We start from the raw sequence: 24390 nt of genomic DNA, 5'->3' as shown, positions 1-24390 counted from the left end.
AATGGTTTTGGTAGGACCTGTAAAATCTGTCTTTCCATCTGAAATTCCTGCTGAAGCACTGCTGATTGATTTGATTCCTGAGCTGTGCTTTGCTCTGGCAAGAGGCCTCCTCTCCTAGCAGGGAGCGTGTGCTGATCCTGCTTTTCCTTGGTGGGAGCTGGGGTGGAGAGGAGCGTTGGGAAAGGAAACATATGGCAAACCCAGAAAGGTGTGGATCCAAACGTGTTCCATGCTCTCCTGAAGGCCAGGCAGCTCCCAAGGCAGTCTGGCAGGAGGGGCCAAGCCTGGCCTCCAGAACACCTCCCTGGAGCTGGGACGAGTCCGAAGTGCTCCCACTGAGCCCAGCTGTCCAGGCAGGACGTGCTGGGCCAGCTCTGTCTTACAGCATCACACAAAACATTGTTCCATTTCTTCCTTAAGGCACATCTGAGCAGCCAAGTGTGCCTCTGGTTCTCCCAGGGGTGTGCCAGCACGGACACCTGCCTGAAAGCTGGGTGCTTCCTCGTGGGATGAGCAGGGCTCGCATCTCGGCTTCCAGCTGTGCTTTCCAAACAGGAGCAGCTCTGGTTGCTGGGAGTGCACACACAGGAGAATGGGAGTGAGCCCTTCCAACACCCCATCCTCTCCCAGGCCGGAGCCAGAGCTCCTCTCTGCTGGAGCTGGGGAGTGAGAAATCCTTGCCCCCTCACGCTGTGGGGCAGGCTGTTGCACACGGAGCGTTCTCCAGTGTGTTCTCCTCCTTGCTGCTCTGCTGGAGCTCTGGCCTGCGCTGCTGCCTTGTCTCCGAGTCCCTGAAATGTGTTATTTGTAAAATCATATGATGCAATCTCCGCTGGAGAAAAGGAGAGGAAGGACTTGCAGCACCATTAGGATCGTAGCAGGGGTATGGAATGAAGTACAGTTAATGTGTTGGAACAAGTGTGTTTTGGCCTTTTCTGGAATTAATGTGTACCTGATGGGTTTGTTCCTGATAGCCATCAGCTGGAGGAACTTGGTCTGGCTTCTTCTCAAGCTTGAGATCAGTATTTCTCCTTTCCTTCTGTTCTCACTTGCTGCATTTTTTGTTCATTTATGTACTTTGCTTTATCTCTTAATCTTGATAAATAAGGATCAAACCCCACACTCCTTTGTGATATGAGCTGGGTTTAAAACCCAACACTATTAGCTCTAGCTGATATTGTGGCCTTGTGGCAGTGCTGGGAATCCTAAGGTCTTTGTCTGTAGTTCTGCTTCTGGCTGTCTTCAATTTATTCCTCTTCAAAATGCTTTGTCTGGGTGGTCAATAATATCCAAAAATCAGATGCACCTAAAAACTGGCCACAGTCAGTTGCAGTTTTGAAGCAAAGCAGATCCTGGTTGCTGCGTGCTTGCTTTGAATATTGGTGATTAAGTCAAGAGTATGAACCTGTAATTCCCTGTCTTGTCTTTTGAATTGTCACACATAAAATCCCCTCTGAAATATTTGCAATAATAATCCTTTCCTTGATGCTGATAATGATATTACACCTGGTCCATAGTGGATGGGTGAGCAGTGTGTCCAAAATAGGTGTGTCATGCCTCAGGCACAGAGGGAGGAGCTTTCTCCAAATTTCACTTCTATTTTCTGTCATAACTCATAGAATCACACATGGGTTTGGGTTGGAAGGGACCTTAAAGCCCATCCAGTCCCACCCCTGCCATGGCAGGGACACCTCCCACTGTCCCAGGCTGCTCCAAGCCCCGTCCAGCCTGGCCTTGGGCACTTACAGGGATCCAGGGGCAGCCACAGCTGCTCTGAGCACCTGTGCCAGGGAACAATTCCGAATTCCCAATATCCCGTCCATCCCTGCCCTCTGGCAGTGGGAGCCATTCCCTGTGTCCTGTCCCTCCATCCCTTGTCCCCAGTCCCTCTCCAGCTCTCCTGGAGCCCCTTTAGGCCCTGGAAGGGCTCTGAGCTCTCCCTGGAGCTTCTCCTCTCCAGGTGAGCACCCCCAGCTCTCCCAGCCTGGCTCCAGAGCAGAGGGGCTCCAGCCCTTGCAGCATCTCTGGTTCCTCCTCTGGGCTCTCTCCAGCAGCTCCAGGTCCCTCCTGTGCTGGGCCCCAGAGCCCTCTTTAGGTCCTAGAACCTGCAAAGACTCAGAAAGGTCCTGTGTGGTGGGAGAAATCTGCCTGAAGAAGATCTTTGATGGCAGAAGTCAGGGTGAAAATTCAGTGGTGAGGAGGATGTGCCTCGCTGGTTTTCCAGCTGTGGAGCAGCAGTGGCACTGCTGCTGTCCCAGATGTGTTTCCATAACCCCAAATCCTTGTGCTGTCAGAACCTGTCACTGTTGAGACATCACAGCCCCCAGAAGAGCACCATGCATTTCAGAAGGCTTCTCTCTGGTTAGGTTAACAGCTTGCTGTCTGTTACACCTTCTCAGGAAGTTTACATTTATTCATTGGCCCCAGCAGATCCACACAGTGCTCACTGGCACAGAGTGATCTCCACTGCTGCTTCAGCCAACTGCAGCCCCCTGGTTTTTCTTTTCTTCTGTTCAGTTTCCATGTCCACGACCTTGGATAGAATTCCTTTAAGGGACTCTTAGCACCCTCTTCTCCAGCTGACTCTGGCTCACACACCAGCTGTCAGCCCCTTCCACAAGAACCCACAGGCAGCATGTCCAGAGCTGTCTTTGTGAGTCAGGGGGTTTTGAGCTGGGAATGCAACTAAGATAGTGAAAAATAGATATATTCAAATTAAGAGCTTAAATGGATTAAGAGGTTAAGTTAGAAATGTAGTTAGCAAAGATCATATAGCACTTAACAAGGAAATTAATTGAATAACTGAAACAAGGTTGGGAATGACAGATGATGTATGGAGTATTGTAAGAGTGTAGAAACCATAAATACCACTGGGTTCTAAGAATGAGAGGAGGTTTGGACTGTGACCAGCAGGCCAAGGAGCCCTGCCAGCTTGACACGGGTGAAGAGTTGAGCATGAGGAAGAGGTTCTTACTTCCTCTTCAGAAGCCCACTGACCCAATTAAAGGGGACAATTGCACAGTCATAATGGACATTCAGATAATTACAATACAGGGCAAGTGTGGACGTGACAGCCTGGTCAGAGAGAGAGAAGCTAGGTAAGTTTTCCCAGAATTGGCTTGAGAAGCTTTAGGAAGCTGGAGATAAAAAATGATAGCCAAATATTAAAAACAACCTGCAGGTGGTGTTTTTCTAATGATCTGTTTTTCTGTTTTCCTCATAAGATTGTTTACAAATGGTGTCTTGTTAATTAGCCAGTCATGTGAAATTGTTTAAATGACCAGTCAGGTCCACTTGTAGCAAACTAAGTTATAAAAGAAGAGAGGGTGAAATAAATGAGACTTTTTGCCACTTTGCCATCTGCTGTCATCTGACTGCCCTCATCTCTGAATCAGTGGTGACAGGCGAGAGCTAATGTTTATGTAAAAAGCATCATAGAAACCATCTGAATATGTAAAACCTTTTTGGGTAAATAGAGAGCAGGAGTTTGTGACTTTTTGCACATGGCTTTGGGAGGTTACCCCCCATGTGTCCAGCGCTGTAATAAATATCCACAGAATTCACAGAATCACCAGGTTGGAAGAGACCTTCAAGATCATCAAGTCCAACCCACCCCACCACCTCAACTCAACCCTGGCACTCAGTGCCACATTCAGGCTTGTTTTAAACACATCCAGGGATGGTGACTCCACCACCTCCCTGGGCAGCCATTCCAGCACTTTATCACTCTTTCAGTGAAAAACTTTTTCCTAAATCCAACCTATATTTCCCTTGGTGCAGCTTCAGACTGTGTCCTCTGGTTCTGTCAGTGCTGCCTGGAGACAGAGCCCAGCCCCACCTGAGCACAGCCACCTTCCAGGAGCTGTGCAGAGTGATGAGGTCCCCTCTGAGTCTCCTTTTCTCCAGGCTGAGCACCCCCAGCTCCCTCAGTGGTTCCTCACAGGGTTTGTGTTCCCAGCCCCTCTCCAGCCTCGGTGCCTCCTCTGGACCCTCAAGGTCCATCCCAAACTGAGGGGCCAGAACTGGACACAGCACTCGAGGTGTGCCCTCACCAGTGCTGAGTACAGGGGGAGAATGACCTCCCTGCTCCTGCTGGCCCCACCATTCCTGATCCAGGCCAGGAGCCATTGGCCTTTTGGCCACCAGGGCACACTGCTGGCTCATGTTCAGCCTGCTGTTGACCAGTGCCCCCAGGGCCCTTTCTGCCTGGGCACTGTCCAGCCACACCATCCCCAGCCTACAGCAGTGCAGGGGGTTATTGTGGCCAAAATGCAGGACTGGGCACTTGGATTTGTTAAACTTCATCTTATTGGACTCTGCCCATCCATCCAACCATTCCAGAGCAGAGCCATCTCCCTGCAGAGCTCTCCTACCTTCCAACAGACAAGACACACCCTCCCAGTTTAGTGTTATCTGCGAATTTACTAATGACATTTATTTATTTCATTTATTAAGTTTGCTAAGGAAAGACTCAATCCCCTCATCCATATCATCAGTAAAAACACTGAACAGAGCTGGCCCAGCACAAGCCCTGAGGGCCACCATGGTGCCTGTCCCCAGCTGGGTGCCTCTCGGTGCCGGCCGTGCAGCCGGTGTGGGTGAATTCTGTGTCTGTGCTTCCCTGCTCCTGTGTCCCCAGGGTGAGGGTGTTTGACCTGCGGCAGGGCCAGGCCGTGTGCTCCGTGCAGGGGCACCAGCTGGGCGTGTGTGCCGTGCAGATGGACGAGTGGAAGATGGTCAGCGGGGGCGAGGAGGGCCTGCTGTGCGTCTGGGACCGGCGCATGGCCACCAAGCTCTGGGAGATGCACGCCAGGTAACCGGGCTGGGGGAACCCGGGGCTCTCGGGGCTGGGAGGAGGAGGGGTAATGAGAGAGTTTTGGGGGAGTTCTGTGTGGTTTGGGGACAATTTGTCACCTCACCTGGAGCTCTGTGTGTTTCTGATGGGGTCCTTCATGTGTTGGTGCCATGCGAAGGCTGATCTAGAACAGAGATTAGACAGAGCTCAAGAATAAAGCAGGGATTTATTAAAAGGATCTCCTCAATGAATCCACCTTGGGCAGCACAAGAGCCCAGCCAGGGCTGCACCCAAGATGAACTAAAATGGTCACAAAACAAAACCCCTGGTCACAGGGTCTCTCACTTTGAGCCATCCTGCTCCATTTGCATATTGGAGTTAAATGTCCAATTCCAGCTCCAGCACATGAAGTCCCATCCTTCTTGTTTTTCTCTCTTCTGCCCATGTTGTTTGTGCTCTTGGGCCTGAGATTTGGATCATTTGTCCTTGGTCCCCAGCTGGAGCAGGAATTGTTTTGTCTCCCTGCTCTGTGCAGAGAGCTCACCATCCCCTAATGTGAAGCCCAGACCCACGCACTAAAGCAGCACAAAATGTAAAAATATGAAAGCTCAACCCTGAGGCATCACTGTCATGGCCTTTTTACTCATTAGCTGAGTGTTCCAATTGGTGTTGGGGAGCAGGGAAGTTGTTCCCCCTGGATTTTCCATGAAGTTCAGTCAGTGACTTCTCCCTGCCCCATCCCCAACCTCTATTTAGTTGTGGAACCTTGGGTTTGACATTCTGGACTGGCTGTTTTGAGAGGAACTGGTTCTGGCTGTCTCCATCCAGTGTCTCCATCACAATCCCTGTGCTTCTGTTCACCTCATCCACACGTTCCCATAATGGTGAGGATCAAAGCATTTAAACTCATTTAAATACTGAAATATCAGTTTGTACTGAGCACAAGGAGCATGGTACTGAAAGTACAAGCAGAGATCAGCATCCTGGAGCTGGCACTTTGTACAGCTAAGTGAAGATTTCCTGATAAAAACACAATTCCCAGGCTTTGTCTGGATAAAGACTCGAGGGTTTAGCCCCTTGTAAGTCTGAGTGATACCCATAAAATGAACAGATAAATCCTGATTTCATTTTTTTTATTATTTTTAATGCATCTTCCCCGAAGAGGAGCTAGATGAGGTATTTACAGCCAGGGAAGTTCAGGCTGGAGTTGTCATTGATTAATAGCAGGTATCACTTTGTGTGTTGACCCTGGGAATGATAAAGCCTGTTGTGATGTGGCTGATGCATTAAGGACAATATTCCATTGATTGTCTCCTTGGCATGTTCATTAGTGCTGCTCCAGGAGGAGGGCAGGCAGGGCAGGGCTGAGCTCGGGGATGTACTCCAAGTGAAACCATTAGATTAAACAGGGAGAAAACAGTGTTTAATCTATAGAGTAATCAGGAGGGATCACTTCAATCAAAAGGCTTTCCCAGATAAGGTGTGTGCTGTTATCCCTGCCTTTGGCCCCCTGCCAGGGATGGAACGCAGGAGCAGGAGCTGAGGGAGGTGACAGGAGACACATTTGGGGTGTGGAGATGAGCCATCCTCAGCTGAGAAGTGGCTCCTGCTTGAACACAGAGTGCTGGTGCTGGCTTTGGGCTCAGTGGGAGGGAAAGGAGTGAAGACCCGACTTGAGTTTCCAAAGGAGGGGCACGAGGATGGGGAAGGGTCTGGAGGAGCAGCTGAGAACACTGGGAGTGTTCAGCTGGAGCAGAGGAGGCTGAGGGGAGATTCCTCAGGGGCTGCAGCTCCTCCCGAGGGCAGCTCCCAGCTCTGCCCTGGGACAGGGACAGCACCCAGGGCACGGCTGGAGCTGGGCCAGGAGGATGGAGAGCAGGAAAGGTTCTTCCCCAGAGGTGCTGGCACTGCCCAGGGAATGGGCACGGCCCCGAGGCTGCCAGAGCTCCAGGAGCCTTTGGACACCAGGGATGGACAGGGTGGGGTTGTTGGGGGTCTGGGCAGGGCCAGGGGATGGATCAGTGATCCCTGTGGGTCCCTCCCCACTCCACGGCTCAGCTTGTGCCTTATCGTGCATTGAAACCAGCTCGGTGCGGGGTGTGTGGGGTGTCCTTCCCCTTTCCTTGGGAAGCATCCTGCCCTCCCCGGGACTGCCGCAGTCCTTAGGGCACCAGCCCAGCCCGCATCCATCCCTCCCGGCCGCTCTCTGCAGCTTGCCAGCCGCAGTCTCGGCCTCTCGTGTGTTCTGGGAAGAGCCCGCTAGATGGGGATAGAAGATGTGGGATGTGCTCCGGGCTGGAGGAGCCGGGAGTGCCGGTTCCCAACCTCTGGCCGCGGGGAGGGCGCTGACTGCAATCGCTCCGCGTTTATTCCAAAGCCATTCCTTTCCCAGCACTCGGATTTTGGGAGTCCAGCGCAGGTGGCCGCTCACCCCGTGCTCTGGGTTGTTTTCCAGACATCCGGTGCGCCACGTGTGGTTCAATTCCCACAGCCTGATCACTGCCAACATCCCCGAGGAGAAGAACCCCCGGGGCTCCAGCATCACCGAGGATGACCCCAGCTTGCACCGAAAGTGAGAAGCCAGCCCTCAGCAACCTGCTTTGTTCTCAGATAGCACCCCGAGCACCTGAGTCATCACCCACAGCACTTACAGAGAGGGTATAGCAGCAAAAAAATAAAATTAAAAAGAGTTTAAGGGTAAGGTTTATAAAACAAGCCATGAATTGGCTCTTGATTTGCTTGAGCACAAAAAGAAAAGCTTTTTTTTTTTCTCAGCAGGGGAACATAAAGTCCACTGAAGCCAGGCAGGGAATGCAGCCTTCTCCATGCTCGAAATATTAGTAATGCTGTCTCCTCCTAAAGGAAAACTACTGGCATTTAAGCTGCAGGTTTTGGTATTTGCATCTCAAATGGCTGTTAGTGCTAATTGAACTATCAAATACCAATGTATTTATCTTCCCCCGTGCTGGAGAGCCTGGAGATGTCTCAGCAGATGACAGTCACGTCTCTGCGGGCTGGAGGGAATGATTCACCAGCCCTGGGAGGAGGCAGGAGGGAGCTTTCCCTGTGCAAAGTGCTCAGCCTCCCGCAGAGGGGATGGGGCTTTTCATCCAGCTCCTGCAGCATCGCCTCTTTCAATTCAGATCATTTTTATTGTGATCCCTGCCTCTGCCTGCTTTCCCACTGAGGTGAAATGGTTGTTTTGCACACAGGTACCGAGGGGTGATTTATTCCTACGACTTCTCCGTGGACCAGCTGGCCGTGGGCAGCGTCCTGCCCATCTGCCGCTCCTCCTACGATGAGGTTTCGGGTTACAACTACAACATCGGCCTGGCAGTGCCCTACGACAGCATCTAGGGCACTCCTCGGCCTCTGGGCCACCAGGGCAAGGGGAAATCCTTGTGGGACGAGCACCCAAGAGCCGGTGTGGGCTGCACAAAGCCCTGGGGATGTGAACCCAAGGAGGGCAGGACCGCCCTGCAGCACCCTGCTGCAATTGTCACGCTGCACACGTCCAGAGGTCCGGCCTGGGGGAGTGGAGAGGCTGAGGAGGGAAAGGGAGCACTGCAGGGTGAACAAAAATATTCCTGCTGCTTGTGGGAAAGATGCTGCACGTCCCATCCTAGTCAGGAAGCCAGAGTGGGACACTGAAGGGGTGGGAGCTCTCTGAGGAGTTCTTGCCTACCCCAAGAAGGAAAAAAAAATCACCAAGGACTTGGAAAAAGCATGTGCTGAGCCACATGTTTGAAATGTCTGTCCTGGTATTGAGCTGCTGGTTCTTGTTTTCCTTGGAGTGCATTGGAATGTGCCTGGGAACAGGACAGCAGGACCATGCACAGAAGATGGCTGGGAGAGGGATTGGGATGGAGAGAAGGAGGGAAAGGTTCCCTAGGCCAGGCTGGATGCTTGGGAACTCAGCAGGGTGCACACACATCAAAATTATTTTAGAATAAATTATTTTTTTAATTCTTTAAAACCCTGGATCAAATGTTTTCTAATTGTACATGTACATCTGTCTGTGGAATTTTGTTCCTGAGCCTTTTAGGGTGAGCTGACCCCTGTTCACTGGGACAAAGGGCTGGCTCAGGTTGTCAGGTGCGTTCTTGGCTGGATCATGTCCTTCCACAGCACCTGGAGGGTTTTCAGTGCTGTCCTTGCTTCCAAGCTGGGAACTGATCATGGAATAGGAGGGATGAAGTGGCCAGAGTGCCCTCCCTGGGTGTTGAGCCCCAAAGCTCTTGGGGGAGCAGCAGGTGAGGGGCAGGAGGTGCTCAGGAGGAAACAAGGAGTGAGGCTTTACCCTAAGCCCAGGTAGCACTGGCAGACAGGTAAAACCAGTTTGGGGAACAAGAGCTCCAGTCCTGCATGGAGCTTTTTACTGATTTGAAATGATTTTATTGTGATTCGCCCTTGTAAACTTACTGCTGCAAACCAAAGCTGTGTCAGTTCTGTTTAAATTGAGGTTAAGTTTTAACGTACACCTTTTTTCCTGGGTTAGTGGAATCAGTGGGAAGGGAGAGGTGGGGGAATGTGCCCAGACCTGCAGGAGAGGGGCTGGGCTGGCACTGGGACAGCCCTGCAGAGAGCAGGGTTTCACTGCTGTTCCTCCTTTGGCTTGGGGTGGTTTCCCAGGACCCTGGGCCAAAATGTCACAGTTTAGGTTTTTAAGTTACCTTTTTCCATGTGATAAATATACAAAAATTGCAAGGGGCAAAGCCATTCTGTGTGACCAATAAACTTAATCTGTCATAAAGCTTTGGTCTTTTTTTTTTTTTTTTTTTTTTTTTTTTTTTAATTTTTTTTATTCTTCTACCCTTCTGGGAAGCCAGCTCCCTCCCTCCATTCCTGGAAGAGCAAGAAGTGTCATGGATGCACAGTTTGGATAAGAGTTCAGCTGAAACTTGACAAATAAATAATGGTTTCTATAGCATGAATGACTTTGGGGGTTGCTCCAGCCCTGTGCCTTCTGCGATGTGCTGAGCAGGGAGAGCTCCCATCTCATTGTTCTCCCTTCCCCTTATCTCGCCTCATTATCTGGGAGCAGCTTTGTTCCTCCTCCATCTCCCTGCTGCAAGGAGCAGATAAGTTTGTGCCGTGCCCTTTTCCCGGAGTGCTCCCTCTGCTCCTGCCCTGCCTGTGCCAGGCTGCTCCTGAGCAGCTCCAGTGTCCCTGTGTCCCCTCTGTCCCCTCTGTCCCCTGTGTCCCCTGGGTCCCCTGTGTGGGGCTCACAGTCACAGCTGCCCGGGGGTGCTCCTCTGGGGCTTTTCCCTGTTAATTAATGCAGTTAATTGGGGGAGGTTGCACCCCAGCAGAGGGGGGGGCTGTGTTTGGCTCGCAGTGGGGGTGAGGGCACTGGGGCTGTTGGAGGGGTCCCGTGGGGGCTTTTTGGGGAGGGATGGTCCTGCCCCCCTGGTGCTCCTTGGTGCTGGGGAGAGCAAACACCAGCGAGCTGCTGAGCTTTGGGGTCAGCGTGGTGCCTTGGGAGGGCTGGCCTAGAACAGAGATTAGACAGCTCAAGAGTAAATCTGGGATTTATTAAAAGGATCTCAATGGGCTGCCCAATCCACCTTGGGCAGCACAAGAGCCCAGCCAGGGCTGCACCCAAATGAACCAAAATGGTGACAAAATGCATGACTGGCCATGGGGTCTCTCACTTGTGGAAGTTCTGCTCCATTTGCACCTTGGAGTTCATTGTCCAATTCAGCTTTAGCCCAGGCAGTCCCATCCCTGTTTTTCTCTCTCCAGCCCACGCTGTTTGTGCTCTTGGGCTGAGATCTGGATAACCTGTCCTTGGTGCCCAGCTGGAGAAGGAATTGTTTTGTCTCCCTGCTCTGTGAAGAGAGCTCACCATCCCCTAATGTGAAGCCCAGACCCACCCACTAAAGCAGAATAGAATGTGAAAATATAAAAGCTCAACCCTGAGGCACCAAGGGGTCACTGAAGTGGAGCCTCTGCCTTCATTCCCAGGGCAAACAGTCACCACCCCAGCTGGGCTGGGGGCAGAAACCACCTTGGAGCTGCCAGCCCAGCCCGCTGGTGGAAGCTCGGGGCAGGGAGGGGAAATGCAGCTGAGCCCAGTGGGAAGAAATGATGATGTCCGACTCCAGTGCAGGAGGCTGAATGATTTCTTTATTATTGAAATGTAAACTTTAAGGAATTTCGAGATTTTAGAGGAGCTAAGATTTTAGTTAGAAATAAGCCTTACTAGAGTTAATTGAAATAATAATAATAAATGAGTAGGCCTTGATGAAGTTAGTAGTTAACTAATAATTGATTGCTTGTCAGCACAATGTTTAATTAGCTGGGTTTATAATGAAGAATACACAAACTGACAAATAGCTTTTAGGAACATAAGACAATTGTGGGGCTCCTCTGTTCTGAAACCAACTGAAGACAAGGAATGGGATTTCTACCAAGAGTTCATTTGTCATATTTGCATTGAAAAGTAGAAAGGCCAGAAGGAGGAAGACTTCATTGACTTCCTCATTTTGGGGCCCCTCCCCATGAAAGGGACCACCGACCCATTTCAAGGAACAAACTTCATGCTGAGTGGCTTTTGAAGTGATTAACATACAAAGTGAGGAATGGGATGTACCAAAATGATGAATATGGATTTGTATTTTGGGTATTCAATACTTGTATGGATAAAAGACTCTGTAATCACCTGGAAGCTGCGGTGTGGATTTGGGAGCGATCCTACACACAATAAACACACACTTTTAACTTTAAACTGTTAGAGAGTTTTTGTCCCTCACAGTTGGATATTGGTACCAGACCAATATCCATATTTTTTAATAAATCATTGTAACTATGCTATAATACATTAATAGTCTATTTAAAGGAAGATACTAAAACCACAAACCTACTTTTTCTACCTACCATATCTAACTCACAACTTGTGCCCCTCTCTGAGAGCCCAGCCCCAGGTGGGTTGGATTGGCCACCAGGCTCAAACAATCCTCACCAGAATCCAACCAAGCAATCACCCCAGGTAAACAATTCTCCAAACTCATTCCACATGGGAAAAACAAGGAGCACAAATAGAAATTGTTTTCTCTTTCTTTCCTCTGTGCTCCTCTATGAAAAAATCCTGAGAGAGAAGGATGTGCCTGGCTCAATTCTTAGCTAAAAAGAAGCGAAGTGTGTGTCCTGGTGAGGGGGATCCCTGCTGCACAGGGAATGTGGCATCGCAGGGGAGCTGTGGCTGTGCCACAGGGAGCAGCTCCAGGGGAGCCTGGCACTCCATCCTGCCGGGCAGGGCTGCTGGAAAATCCGCCCTGCCCCGCTCTGCTCCTGGCTCCAGCCCCCAGCACGGGCCCAGGAGTGCTCTGTGCCTCTGCTGGTGTCTCAGTCAGTGGGGGAAGAGCCACCCCGGGGTTTCAGGGGCTGCCATCCCTCTCCTGATCTGAGGAGTGGTGGGAGGAGGAGCAGGAGGTGCTTTTTGTGAGGTGCTCTGGGGGTCTCTGAACCCCCTTTCTTCCCCCCATGGCCTTTCCCACCCAGCTCTGCTCTCCTGCCCTGCCCAGCTCTGTCACTGGGGGATGACCACAGCTGCTCTGAAGTGCTGCAGGAACCTGTTCATGTCCTCTCTGTCCCCTCTTCTCCTCCAGTGACATTTGCCTGCTCATTCCCACCTTCTGTGGATGCTCCTGGAGCTCCAGGTGCCTGGAGCTGGTGTCCCCCTGCTGCCAGAGGGGAAGGTGGGCAGCAGGGCTGGAGGTCCTGCTGGATTGAGCAGCAGAAACCTGGGGAAAGGGCCTGTTCCAGGACAGGATTTATCTGGCAGATTTTCATCCAGAAGCGTGGACCTCCAGCCTCTGGACCAAATTCCTCTTACTGGGAGAGCTGCAGGAGGGGGTTCCCTCTGTCACCCCCGCCTCAGCCACTCAAAGGAACGAGGAACTCCCCGAAATTTAGCTTAAAAATATCCGCTGCAGGTGGCTGCCCTGGCTGCATGTGCTGCCTCCTGCTCTCCCTTCCCTTCCCTTCCTGGCCAGGTGTCCCCTTGTTCGGTGTCTGCTGCCACCCCCAAGCTGCAGTGTGGCTGATGGATGGGGCAGATGGGGCAGTCTGTGCCATCCCCTGTGCCAACCCCTGCCCAGGGTCCCTGTCCTGCAGCCCTGGGCTCACTCAGCCCCCCTCTCTCCCCAGTCCCAGGGCTGCTGCTCCCTCTGGTGCTGCCCAGCCTTTGTCAGCCTCCCTGCAGATTTCCAGCGTGTTGTAAGGCAGCTTCCATTTCCAATTACCCTCTGCCGACCACGGCTGGGATCTGCCACGGGCTCTGAGCCGCATCCTGGCCCCACAGCAGAACCATTTTCCTTTAGGAGCGCTCTGGGCTTTGCAGGATTTTGCTGTGGCAGGAGCTCTGCCCTTGCCAGCTTTGCCGGGGCTCTGCCAGATTTCCCTGTGATTTTCAGGACGATTATCCTCGTTTCTCTGGGCTTTGCTGTGTGCAGCGTGATGCTCCTGCCCATCCCCGGGGCTCTCCAGCTCCGTCCCTCTGCTGGGCTGGCATCAGGCTCCACTCCCGGCTCCCTCCCTCTCTCCTGCCCTGTCCAGCCTCCTCCTGCTCTGCACTCACATTTCCCATAGGGAATTCCCAACACAAGCAAAGGGAAAACGCTGCAGTCACTTGTGTTGGCTCCTGCCTCTGTTTCCCAACCTTCCTCACTTTCCTTGCCGCTTAGAATATCGGGGGCAGCTAATTAACTCCAGGGATAATAATTATCCTCTCATCCATCCTCTTCACTCCTCCTGGCTTCCCCTTCCCGGCCCTTGCCGGTGCGGATCCTCCCGGGTGATTCCTCCGAGGAAATCGGGGTGTGGAGGGGGAGCGGGACCCTGATCCGTGTTAACCCCTGCAGCCCCGGCTGGGAGCAGCAGAGGACCTCGCAGGCAGCCAGGACCGTGATGGGAGCGCGGAGCCGGCAGCTGCATTAGGGAGCGGGGCGGCCCCGCAGCGTCCGGATGGAAATTTTAGTGGGAAAACGGGGAAAGGAGCTTGGCTTGGCTGCGGGAACCTGGGGATTTGGGGGGGAGCTGGATGTCGTTCCTCGTGTGCATGGGGTGGGGAGGGAGCGCTGGGGGTCCGTCACAGGGCGGGGGAGGAGGAGGAGGAGGAGGAGGAGGAGAAGTTCAGGAGGAGGAGGAGGAGGAGGAGAAGTTCAGGAGGAGGAGGAGGAGGAGGAGGAGAAGTTCAGGAGGAGGAGGAGGAGAAGTTCAGGAGGAGGAGGAGGAGGAGAAGTTCAGGAGGAGGAGGAGGAGGGGTTGCCGGGGCCATGGGGGTGCCCAGAGGGGCCCGAGGAGAGCCGGGGGAATCCCAGAGCCCCCAGTCCCAGCCCAGGCTGGGGGGCAGCGCCAGGAGCCGGCAGGGCCCGAATGGCTCCTCCGGGAGCGCCGGAGCTCCATCCCCATCGTTCCCTCGCACCCAGCCCAGCCCAAATCCAGTCCCAGCGGCGCTGGCAGCGCTGTCCCGCGGCTCCGTGGGACATTCCCGGGGGGAACGGGACCGGCTCCATCCCCGGGCGGGTCCCCGCGGGCCAGGAGCGCCTGGGGGGCGGCGCTGCCCTTGCCCATCCCCGCGGCTCCGGGAGATGCTCCGAAGGGACAGGGGCACTTGGGAGGGGCCAGAAGCCCTAAATGCGCCCTGGGTGCGGGGGTGCAGAGCAGAGACCCCCGGTAATGCGGGAAAGAAGGAGGAGGTGTTGCTGCCGGCTGGCTCCGCACCCATCGCTGCCTCACCCGCGGGCTCTGCCGCTCCCAGCGCCTGCCCCTGTCACCGGGGGAAGCTGCTTTTTGATAAAACAAATAAATCTTCCCCTTGCTTTCCTAAAAATAGCCATTGCCCTTTTTTCCCTGCCTGCCTCCCCCCAGCTCAGGCTGCCTTAGAGACAGAAACCCGCCTGGAGCCCGGCAGTCACTGATGCCGAGCACCCGCCGTGCGCTGCGCTCGTTCTAGCGGGAACATGTGGGGGCAGAAGGCGCCTGGCTGCCAGGAACCCACGTCCCCGCGTCCCTGCTGCTGCTCGGGGCTCCTCCTGCCTGCCTCCGGCCGGGGGGGATGGTTTGGGATTAAACTGGGAATATTCCTTGTGCGGCTGCCACCACCTTCCCTGCAGGACGCAGAGTGGGACGCGGAGCCCCTGCAGGTGCCGAGGGTGCTGCCTTCAGCTCGGCATCCCCATCCCCGCCCCTCCCCACGGCCCGGGATCAGCCCAAGCTGGCCAGCTCCTTCCCCACAGAGGCTAAACATCCAGATTGATGGGGCAGCCGGGATTTGTGCAGGGATTCGGCTCAGGGGAACACTCCACCACGGAGTGACGGATGGACGGAGCGTTTCTCAGCCAGGACTAAAAAGAGAAATATCTTTTTATTACAGATAAAAGCCTCTGATGTTTCTAGAGGGCAGCCCCAGCGTGGAACAGGCACACGAACCGTGGAGCTGGGTCACAGGACATGGAGCTGGGTCAGCGGTCATGGAGCTGCTGCTGGGTCATCTTCCTCCTCCTCCTCCTCCTCTCCTCCTCCTCCTCCTCCTGCTGCCGCCCCTCCTCAGTAGCAGTGGGCGATGGTGTCCACGTTGAGGAAGCGGACGTGCATCTTGGTCTCGATGTCGATGCCCTGCCACATCTGCCAGGGGCCGGGGCTGAGCGGGGCCGGGGCCACCCCCGGGCCCCGCCGAGCCCGCCGCGGCCACCGCGGAGCTGGCACCGACCTTAAGGAAATCCTCGAAGGTGATGCCCTCGTACACCTGGTCCGGGCCCTGCCGCGGGGAGAGGAAACATCGCGGCTGCCCCAGGGTGATGGCGAGGGGCGGCCAGGGCTGAGGGACACATCTCCCACGGGTTCCTGCCCTGAGCCCCATGGCCAGCCCCACATTGGTTCCCAAACCCCCGCGGCTGAGAGGAGCAGCCCTTTCCATAAGCAGGAAGGATGGGGATTTAGGGGATGCTGTTTGTGATGCCCTGCTCATGAGAAAACATCGCCCTGGAAGCTACTGCCTGCACAAACCCCTCCAGCCAAAGCAGCTGTGGCACAGGGAGACGCCCTGGGAAGCAGAGACACCTCCCAGCCCCGTTTTTGGTGGCACCACAGCCCCTGCAGAGCAGGGCAGCGCTCCCAGCTGGGCTCCCACCATTTGTCCCACACAGATGCTGGCTGCCTCCATCATGGCCCCGTCGGCGATGGATCGAGCCGACTCCTTCTCCAGGTGGGGGTTCCCTGAGAGCAGCTCCTCCACCACCTGCAAGGCACAGGGTCAGGCCAGGCCTGGGCGCGGCGTGGGGCAGGAGGGAGCCCACCTCACATTTCTGTACTCCTGCAGCGTGATCTTCCCATCATGGTCGGAGTCGTACATGTGGAACAGGACTGCGAGGGACGGGGGGACAGGGTCAGGGCAGCCCCTTCCCACCAGCCCCAAAGGCCGGGGAGAGCCTCACATTTCAGCTTCTCCTTGCGGAAGCGCTCGAGCTGCTCCTCGTCCATGTTCATCTCGATGGGTCTGAAGTAGGACATGATGGTCAGGAAATCCTCGAAGTTGATCTCGTCCGCCAGCCCGTCCGACTCCTGCCGCAGGTTCCTGGGGGTGCCAGAGCCCTCAGTGATGGGGAGCCCCCACGGCATCACTACACCCCAGCAAAGCTCTGCTTTGTCCCCAAAACTCCGCTTAAATGTCTCATTTTCCACCCCGGCCCTTAGGGGGAAGGTCCCTGCCCAGCCCCATCCCATTTCCGGAGGATAAATCCTCCCTCCCGGGCTGCTGGGGGGTTCTCACCGCTTGTCAAAAAAGGCGTGGACGATTTTCCCCCTGATGGGGTTGAACTCCAGGTCGGGAATGCTGTCAAAGTTCTCCTTGCTGCAAAGAGGACACAGAGAGCCCAGAGCGGGAGGGGGTGGGAGGAGGGAGAAGCTCTGACAGCCCCCGAGAGACCCAACCCTTCCTTCCAAAGAAATCACAGAAAAATAAAGGAGTTTTGGATAAAAACCCTTTTATCTTCTGTTCAGACTGAGAGCAAGTCTGTGCTCAGGGATTTTATCCCACTAGAATGGGTCTTGGGGAAGCTCTTGGGATGACCCCAGGGCCCTTTGCATGGCTCCAGATTTTGGAGTTTTCCCAGGAAAAAGGCCTCAAGCAGGGCTCACTAAGGCACAGCAAGGAGATCCTGCTGTCCACCCTCCCCTCAGCTCTGTGCTGAGCCCCTGCTGGGCATTTGCTCTCTGGGATTTATGAAGCAAATGAGGCAAGAAATAACCCCGGGGAGCAGAGAGCAGCGGGAGCTCGGAGCTCTCCCAATTCCCTGGGCAGCCACCGAGGAGAGGGACAGGAGCAACTGCAACCCCCTTTCCCTCCCCAAAACTGATTTTAAAGCTGGGGAGTGATGAGATGTTAGTCAGGAGTGCCCCTGCTCCCAGGCCACTGTGTCACTGTGTGTTTTTCCTGGGAATATTTGCAAGGCCACGCTGCAGGAGCTGGCTCAGGGGTGGCTCAGGGGTGGCTGGAAGGACACTCAGAATCCCAGCCTGGACTGGCAGCCCGGGGAAGGGGACGCGTGGAGGTGGCCCTGGCAGTGGGGCTGGGATTGCCATGGGGCTGGGATTGCCATGGGGCTGGGATTGCCGTGGGGCTGGAATTGCAGTGGGACTGAGATTGCAATAGGGCTGGAATTAGAATGGGGCTGGGAATGAAGTGCGGCTGGGATTGATGTGGGGCTGGGATTGATTTGGGGCTGGGATTGAAGTGGGGCTGGGATTGATGTGGGGCTGGGATTGATGTGGGGCTGGATTTTTCCCGGGGCTGGGATTGATTTGGGGCTGGGATTGATGTGGGGCTGGATTTTGCCCGGGGCTGGGATTGATTTGGGGCTGTTTTTTCCCGGGGCTGGGATTGATTTGGGGCTGGATTTTGCCCGGGGCTGGGATTGATGTGGGGCTGGATTTTGCCCGGGGCTGGGATTGATTTGGGGCTGGATTTTGCCCGGGGCTGGGATTGATTTGGGGCTGGATTTTGCCCGGGGCTGGGATTGATGTGGGGCTGGATTTTGCCCGGGGCTGGGATTCCCGTACCGGATCGTCAGCTGGTCCTGGCTCAGCTGCTTGAAGCGCCGGTGCAGGTGCTCGATCTGCTCAGAGGTGACTGCCAGGGAGAGGACAGAGGTGACAGGGGCTGAGCCCCAGGGACCCTTGGAACACCCCTCTGTGCCTGTCCCCACACCCCGAGCCCTGGGGCAGGGTCCTGGGCACTCCTGTGCCACCCCCACTCCCTGTGCCCTGTGCTGGCTGCAGGGACGTGCCAAGGGCTGGTTTATTCCCTGTCCCGCTCTGCCTGGCACAGAATGGCACAGTGGGATCCCACCCCCAGCTCAGGATCCCTGCTGCCAGCCCACTGGAACAGGCTTGGCATTTTTGGGGTGGTTGGCACCGTGGGCAGAGCTGTGCCCAGGCAGCTCCTCTCGCCCTGCCCCGGCTCTGCCTGGAGCCAGGAGGTTCCTCCACATCCACAGCCATGGCAGCTGCAGGAAATAACTCTGGGATCAGAAATCCTGCCAGCAGCCACCTTCCCCTTGCCAGGGAGGAGGAAAGGACACCGAGGGGGCACAGCAGCCCCCCGAAACCAACGCCTGGCTTTGAAATTGCTGCCACTGCTCAGGGTGAGCCACGAACCATCGGGGTGGGCACTGCCCCAGGGATGCACCAACCCCATCCCAGGGCACGGGGCTGCCAGGGGGCACCAGCAGCTCCCTCTGAGCCCCACGGGTGCTGGGCTCCAGCCTGAGCTCCCCAGCACCTCCCCAGTGCCCTGAGCTCCAGCACAGGAGTTTATCTTCCCCTGCTGCTGTGCAGGGGCTGTAACCCAGCTCTAACCCCCCGAGCAAATATTGACAGGGGCCATTGCCAGGAGGCAGGGAAGGGCTTTGGAGCTGTGTCTGTGAGCTGGGGGCTCTGGCTGGGCCCACAGGCTCCTGCAGCCCCGGCTGGGGCTGGGCACGGGGCAGGGCTGCCCCAGCAGCTGGAAATCAGCCACCCCTGGCACCATAGAGAGACCTAAAACCACGTTAAAGCACGGCTGAGGGGTTGCAAAGGGTTAATTACAGCAAGACAGCAGGGTCAGGGCTGGGCTGAGCTGCCTCCCTCTCTCCTTTTTATGATGGTAAAATAACGTCCTTTGCTTTCCCACTGCTTCACAGCCTGGAAATAGCAGCTCTATTGATCAGCGGGGCTGGGCCTGCTCAGCTCTCTGTTACCAGCCTGGAAAACCCAGCTGGGCAGGGTGGATCAGCCCCCCGAGGATGGGTGTCCCCAGCCCCCCGAGGATGGGTGTCCCCAGCCCCTCTGAGGATGGGTGTCCCCAGCCCCCCGAGGATGGGTGTCCCCAGCTCCTCTGAGGATGGGTGTCCCCAGCCCCTCTGAGGATGGGTGTCCCCAGCCCCCCGAGGATGGGTGTCCCCAGCCCCTCTGAGGATGGGTGTCCCCAGCCCCTCTGAGGATGGGTGTCCCCAGCCCCTCTGAGGATCCCCTCAAACCCCCTTTACCTCCCCCCCCGGCCCCGCTGGCTCCCAGGTGAGGATGCCCAGACCCCCTGATCCATCCCCTGGATGCTCTCTCCCCCCATCCCTCCTGGCTGCTGCTCTGCTGCTGCCCCATGGCAACTTTCCCTGGGCTTTGCTTTCCAATTTTGGCCATGCAGGAGTGACCTTTTGCTCTCTGCCCTGACGACATCTCTGTCACCATGGGAGCAGCTGGGCCACCAAGCCCAAGCAGCTGGGGCCTGGGTGCACACCAAAAAGCTTTGATCTCTCAGAAAAATGTCCCAGGCACCAAGGGGACAAAGAGCTGGGTCAGATGCTCGCGGTTGGGCCGCCCTGAAAGGCTGGAGGAGGCTTTTCCTCCCTCTTTCCCCATCCTGGGGGTTGCAGCTCTCCCAGCATTGCTCTGTCCTGTAAAGGTGGCAGTGCTTGGCTGCTTTCTGGGGAAAAAAAAGGGGAAAATCTGCAGAAAAGGCAAAAGCTTTGCTGGAAGAAGGGCTGGCTCAAGGGCAGCAGAGGCTGCTCGTGTCCCTGAGAAGCATCTTGATGCTGCAGGCCCGTGTCCAAGCACAGCAGCCTCCTCTAACGGGGGAAAAATGGGATTTAAACCAAAGGCAGCTGCTTGCTGTTCCCAGCCTTGTGTGGTTTGTGCTGCTTGAGCAAAGGGAAAGGGGCACTGGGGGGGCTCAGCCCCCGCTGCGGGACCGGCCTGGCTGCGGGGAATGGTCACAGCAGCCCCGACAGACGCTGCTGCAGCTCCGGAGAGGAGAGGGAGGGGAAGCGGCCCGAGCAGCCCCTCGGGTCCCTCCATGGGGCAGAAGGCAAAGGAAGGAGCCACGGGCACCTGCAGGCGGCTCTGCCCTGTCCCGGCTCCTCCCAGGGTGCTGCAGCAAGGCTGCACATCCCCGAATTCCCCGGGACCCCGGCAGCAGCCACAGCACGGGGGGAGCACCCCGGCCGCGGCTCCCCCTGCCCTCCCTGCTCTGGCTCCGGGGAGATTTTTGGGTGCTGCCCTCGCGAGCCCTGCCCTGGGGCTGATCCGCGGGGCACCGGGGAGGAACCTCCCACGGGCAGGTGTCCCCGTGCCGGAGGTGCCGCTGCAGGGTCCCCGGGCCAGGGGGTTCCCCAAAATCCTCCTCCCACCCTGGGCTGCCAGGCTGGCACCCCGCGGGCTCCCCAAGAGCCTGAGGAGAGGAGAGGAGAGGAGAGGAGAGGAGAGGAGAGGAGAGGAGAGGAGAGGAGAGGAGAGGAGAGGAGAGGAGAGGAGAGATGAAGTGAGATGTGACCCCAGGAGCAGCAGCAGCACTGAGGACAGTCACCAGACCCTGTGGCCGTGGGCAGAGCCGCCCCTCTGCCCTCCCTCCAGGGCAGCGGCTCAGCGCGGCCGCAGCGGGAGGATTCCGGCTCCAGGAGCTCCCCGATCCCGTGCCCGGAGCTGCCGGTCCTGGAGCGGTGACACTTGCCAGGACGGCCACGGCCACCCCGTCCCACGGCGCGGGCCCTGCGGGGAGCCCCGGGTCCCTGTCCCTGTCCCTTCCCCTGCCGGTGGCTCCATCCCAGCCCGCGCCCCGGCGCTGTCACGGCGCGGTGGCTCCGGGGCAGAGCGGCCGTGCGGGGACAATGCCCTCCGTGCGCGGTGGCGCGGGTGGCAGAGCCGGGCTGGGGCTCGCACGTGTGGCCGCTCGACGCCCGGGCTGGTGGCACGGTGGCAGCGGGGACACGGCTGCACGCCCAGGGTGACATGGTGGCACCCTCTGGTGACAGTCCTGCATCCTCCTCCCGCTGCATCCCCCAGGTGTCACATCCCGCTCTCCGCGCCCAGGCGACACCTCCGCACCCTCCCGAGGGACATTCCCCGCAGCCTCCCCGCGGCTCTCACGGCACGTCCCGCACCCCCTGCACCTCCTGCAGCCCCCGGCCACCCCGGTGACATCTCCTGTCCGCCCCCTCCCTCCCCGGGCGGCACCTCCTGCGCCGCTCCCCGGGTGACACGTCCCGCACCCCCGGGCGATGCGTCCGCTGCGGGTCCCGCCGTCCGTCCGGCGGGGCCGGGGGCTCCGGGCGCGGGGGGGATGAGCTGGGGCGGGTCCCCGGTACTCACAGCCCGTCCTGTCCGCCAGCTCCCGCATCTCGGCGGGCACGGAGTGCGCGGAGCCCATCCCGGGCCGTGCCGGGAGCGCCGCCGCGGGCGCTGCGCCGGAGCCGCCGCCGCTTTTAAGGGCGGGCGCGGCGGGGAGGCGGCGGCGGCGCGGCGGCCCCGGGGCCCTGCGCGCCCCCGCCCCGAGGCAGCGCGGGGCCCGCGGGGCTGGCACCCCCGGGGAGCGGGGCGGCCCCGGCAGCGCTGCGGGCACCGGGAGCCCCCGGGAGGGAACAGCCCCGGCAGCGCTGCGGGCACCGGGAGCCCCCGGGAGGGAACAGCCCCGGCAGCGCTGCGGGCACCGGGAGCCCCCGGGAGGGAACAGCCCCGGCAGCGCTGCGGGCACCGGGAGCCCCCGGCTGTGCCCCCGCTCCCGGCTCCGGCGCTGCCCCCGGTTCCCGGCGCGGGGATGGGGCCCGGCTCTCCCCATGGATACCCGCCCGCACCCCCCGGCTGCCCCGGCCTTGGCACTGCCCGGGCTGTGCCCCTGGGTGGGCAGGGACAAAGCCCAGAGGGACCCCATGAGGGGGGATTCCCCAGGAGGCAGCTTTGGCAGGCGGGGGGCTCTGTCAGCGTCGCCCCTGTGCCACACTGGCACTGGCAGGGACAGGTCAGCCACGTCCCAGGGGCACGGGGAAGAGCAGAGCCCTTCCAGGAGTGCAGGCAGAGGTCTGGGAGCAGCTCAAGCAGCACAGCACACCGCGGCGGTAGGTAGCACGTCAGTGTTGTTTATTTGTTTAAAGCCAAATATAAACAGGAAAGGAATGAAATCATTCCCAGCCTCCAGCTGTCCAGGAAAATACCTGTTTGTAAATAAAATGGGAGAAAGGAGAGATGTCCCCATCTTGCAACCTCAGCTGTCAGTGTCAGGGGCCCTGGGGCTCAGGGCTCCTCACCCTCCATTCCTGGGCCAGCAGTTTTCCATCCAGTGTGGAATTTTGCCCAGCCCAGGCACTTCCAGAGAGGAGGAGGGAAGGAGGTGGGACATAAATGCAGCACTGTGTCCCTGCTGCCAGTCCCCGTGTCCCCCATGGGGAAGAGGCAGCAGGGACAGGCAGGGCCCTCAGAGCTGGGATACCCCAGGAGATGCCCACGAGGGTCAGGACAGCACCTGGAGCCAGCTCGTGTGCAGGTGGAGGTGGCCTGGAAAGGACCAGAGATCCCAGGGATCCTTCTCCAGGCCAGAGCAGCCCTTTCCTCCTCATCCCCCTGCTCCCACAGCTCTGCCCGGCCGGTCTGGATGCTCCCGGGGTTTGGTTTTCCTGCAAAGACTGGAGACAAACTCCCACGGCTTGTCAGAGCCTCCCTGCCTGCCCTCGGCTGTGTCAGGAGGGATCCACAGGCCTTGGAAGCGCTTCCCAAGAGGAGCCAGGAGGGCACCAGCAGCTCCTCAGCCTGGCCTGGAGCAGCAGCACACCCAGACCTCGGCCTCCAAGGCTGGAGAGACCTCCCAGGGATGCTGCTGGCACAGCACTGCTGCCTGGGAATGGCACTGCCCGGGAATGGCACTGCCAGGGAATGGCACTGCCTGGGAATGGCACTGCCAGGGAATGGTACTGCTGCCCGGGAATGGCACTGCCAGGGAATGGCACTGCCCAGGAATGGCACTGCCCGGGAATGGCACTGCCCGGGAATGGCACTGCCCGGGTATGGCACTGCCCGGGAATGGCACTGCCCGGGAATGGCACTGCCTGGGAATGGCACTGCCCGGGTATGGCACTGCCCGGGAATGGCACTGCCAGGGAATGGCACTGCCTGGGAATGGCACTGCCCGGGAATGGCACTGCCAGGGAATGGCACTGCCTGGGAATGGCACTGCCCAGGTATGGCACTGCCAGGGAATGGCACTGCCCGGGAATGGCACTGCCTGGGAATGGCACTGCCCGGGTATGGCACTGCCCGGGTATGGCACTGCCTGGAATACCCCTGAGTGCCAGCACCCAGTGGCAAAGGCTGGAACCAGCCCTGGCTTTTCCTCACCATCCAGCCATTGAGTACTCCTGCCTTCCTGCCCCTTCCCAGCCTCCTCTTCCCCCATTCTGTATTTTCTCCTTCCCCCTCTGGATTTGAAGGTGCCAGCACCGGGGCTGTTCTGTCCCCAGGACAGGAGGCTGGTGGCAGGCAAAGGGAAGGGAGAGCAGGAAATGACTGCAGGGAATTCACCCCCTGCTCCCCAGGACTGTGGCACAGCACAGACCTGGCCTGGCTTTGCACCTGGGGGGAGAGAGGGGAGGCAACTCCAGCTCCTCCAGAAAGCCACACAAGCCTTCCTGGGAGAGCTCCACACACAGGACAGGACAAACCCCCATGGACAGCACCAGCAGCACCTTCAACACGGACACCACGGATCCAGACATCAGCCACACACACACACGGAGCTTTTGGAATCCACTGCTGGGGAGAAGGTGACTGTGCCTGTGCTGCCAGGAGGGGAGGGGCACAGGCAAACCCCAAATGTCACCCCACCATCCCACAGAGGTGTTCCCACAGTGCTGGGCCGTGGATGTGCAGCCTGTGGGAACCCAGGTGCATTCCAAGAGGCTGCTCCAGCATGGACACAGAGCTATCCTGGGGGTTTCCAGCTCTCCCTGGCCACCCTGGATGTGTCCTGAGGGGTTTCCAGCTCTCCCTGGCCACCCTGGATGTGTCCTGGGGGTTTTCCAGCTCTCCCTGGCCACCCTGGATGTATCCTGGGGGTTTTTCAGCTCTCCCTGGTCACCCTGGATGTATCCTGGGGGGTTTCCAGCTCTCCCTGGCCACCCTGGATGTGTCCTGGGGGGTTTCCAGCTCTCCCTGGCCACCCTGGATGTGTCCTGGGGGTTTTCCAGCTCTCCCTGGCCACCCTGGATGCTGGGCTCACAGCTGCAGGTGCTCACAGGGGAGTTTCTCCTCCCCAGGACCAAAAGCCTCCACCCAGGGCAAGCAGCACTGGAGGC

At 57.6% G+C, this 24390-nt stretch overlaps 2 protein-coding genes across 4 annotated transcripts in view; one reads left to right on the top strand and one right to left on the bottom strand.

Moving 5' to 3' along the window:
* FBXW8 (F-box and WD repeat domain containing 8) overlaps positions 1-9548 on the top strand; it is a 56384-nt gene extending 46836 nt beyond the window's left edge. Inside the window, exons 9-11 of one of the 2 annotated variants that reach the window (XR_013340920.1) lie at positions 4640-4813; positions 7251-7453; positions 7571-7662. Coding sequence is in view for 1 of the 2 variants with exons in the window: in XM_021549766.2 (XP_021405441.2) it covers positions 4640-4813; positions 7251-7367; positions 8008-8152 (436 nt within the window). In the remaining variant the exon portion in view is untranslated. Of the gene's footprint in view, positions 1-4639; positions 4814-7250; positions 7454-7570; positions 7663-8007 lie in introns of those variants that run through there. The other variant, XM_021549766.2, reaches the window with a different exon arrangement.
* Positions 9549-15145: 5597 nt separating this feature from the next.
* TESC (tescalcin) lies at positions 15146-21552 on the bottom strand. 2 transcript variants are annotated; one of them, XM_021549759.3, is made up of 8 exons: positions 21419-21552; positions 17858-17927; positions 16569-16649; positions 16234-16295; positions 16101-16162; positions 15930-16037; positions 15510-15557; positions 15146-15424 (listed from the first exon to the last, which is right to left on the bottom strand). In XM_021549759.3, the coding sequence occupies exons 1-8, from the start codon at positions 21474-21476 to the stop codon at positions 15347-15349; spliced, it is 567 nt and encodes a 188-aa protein (XP_021405434.1). In that variant the 5' UTR covers positions 21477-21552; the 3' UTR covers positions 15146-15346. The 2 variants fall into 2 exon arrangements, with proteins under 2 accessions (XP_021405434.1, XP_021405433.1); XM_021549758.3 differs by having other exon boundaries at positions 16234-16373; positions 21419-21550.
* Positions 21553-24390: the final 2838 nt, after the last annotated feature.

Source organism: Lonchura striata, chromosome 18 (genome assembly GCF_046129695.1).
Source record: "Lonchura striata isolate bLonStr1 chromosome 18, bLonStr1.mat, whole genome shotgun sequence".
NCBI classification, from domain to species: Eukaryota; Metazoa; Chordata; class Aves; order Passeriformes; family Estrildidae; genus Lonchura; species Lonchura striata.
Note: the sequence above shows the minus strand (reverse complement) of the source record. Positions and strands in the feature narration are given on the sequence as shown.

What these genes read in the sequence shown, in the direction of transcription:
- TESC (XM_021549758.3), bottom strand. Translation starts at nt 21,476, where the DNA reads ATGGGCTCCGCGCACTCCGTGCCCGCCGAGATGCGGGAGCTGGCGGAC. An exon ending in CGCTGCAGGAGTACAGAAAT is followed by an intron (nt 16,038 to 16,100) that starts GTGAGGTGGGCT and finishes TGTGCCTTGCAG; the next exon opens with GTGGTGGAGGAGCTGCTCTC. An exon ending in GCATCTGTGTGGGACAAATG is followed by an intron (nt 15,558 to 15,929) that starts GTGGGAGCCCAG and finishes TCCCCGCGGCAG; the next exon opens with GGCCCGGACCAGGTGTACGA.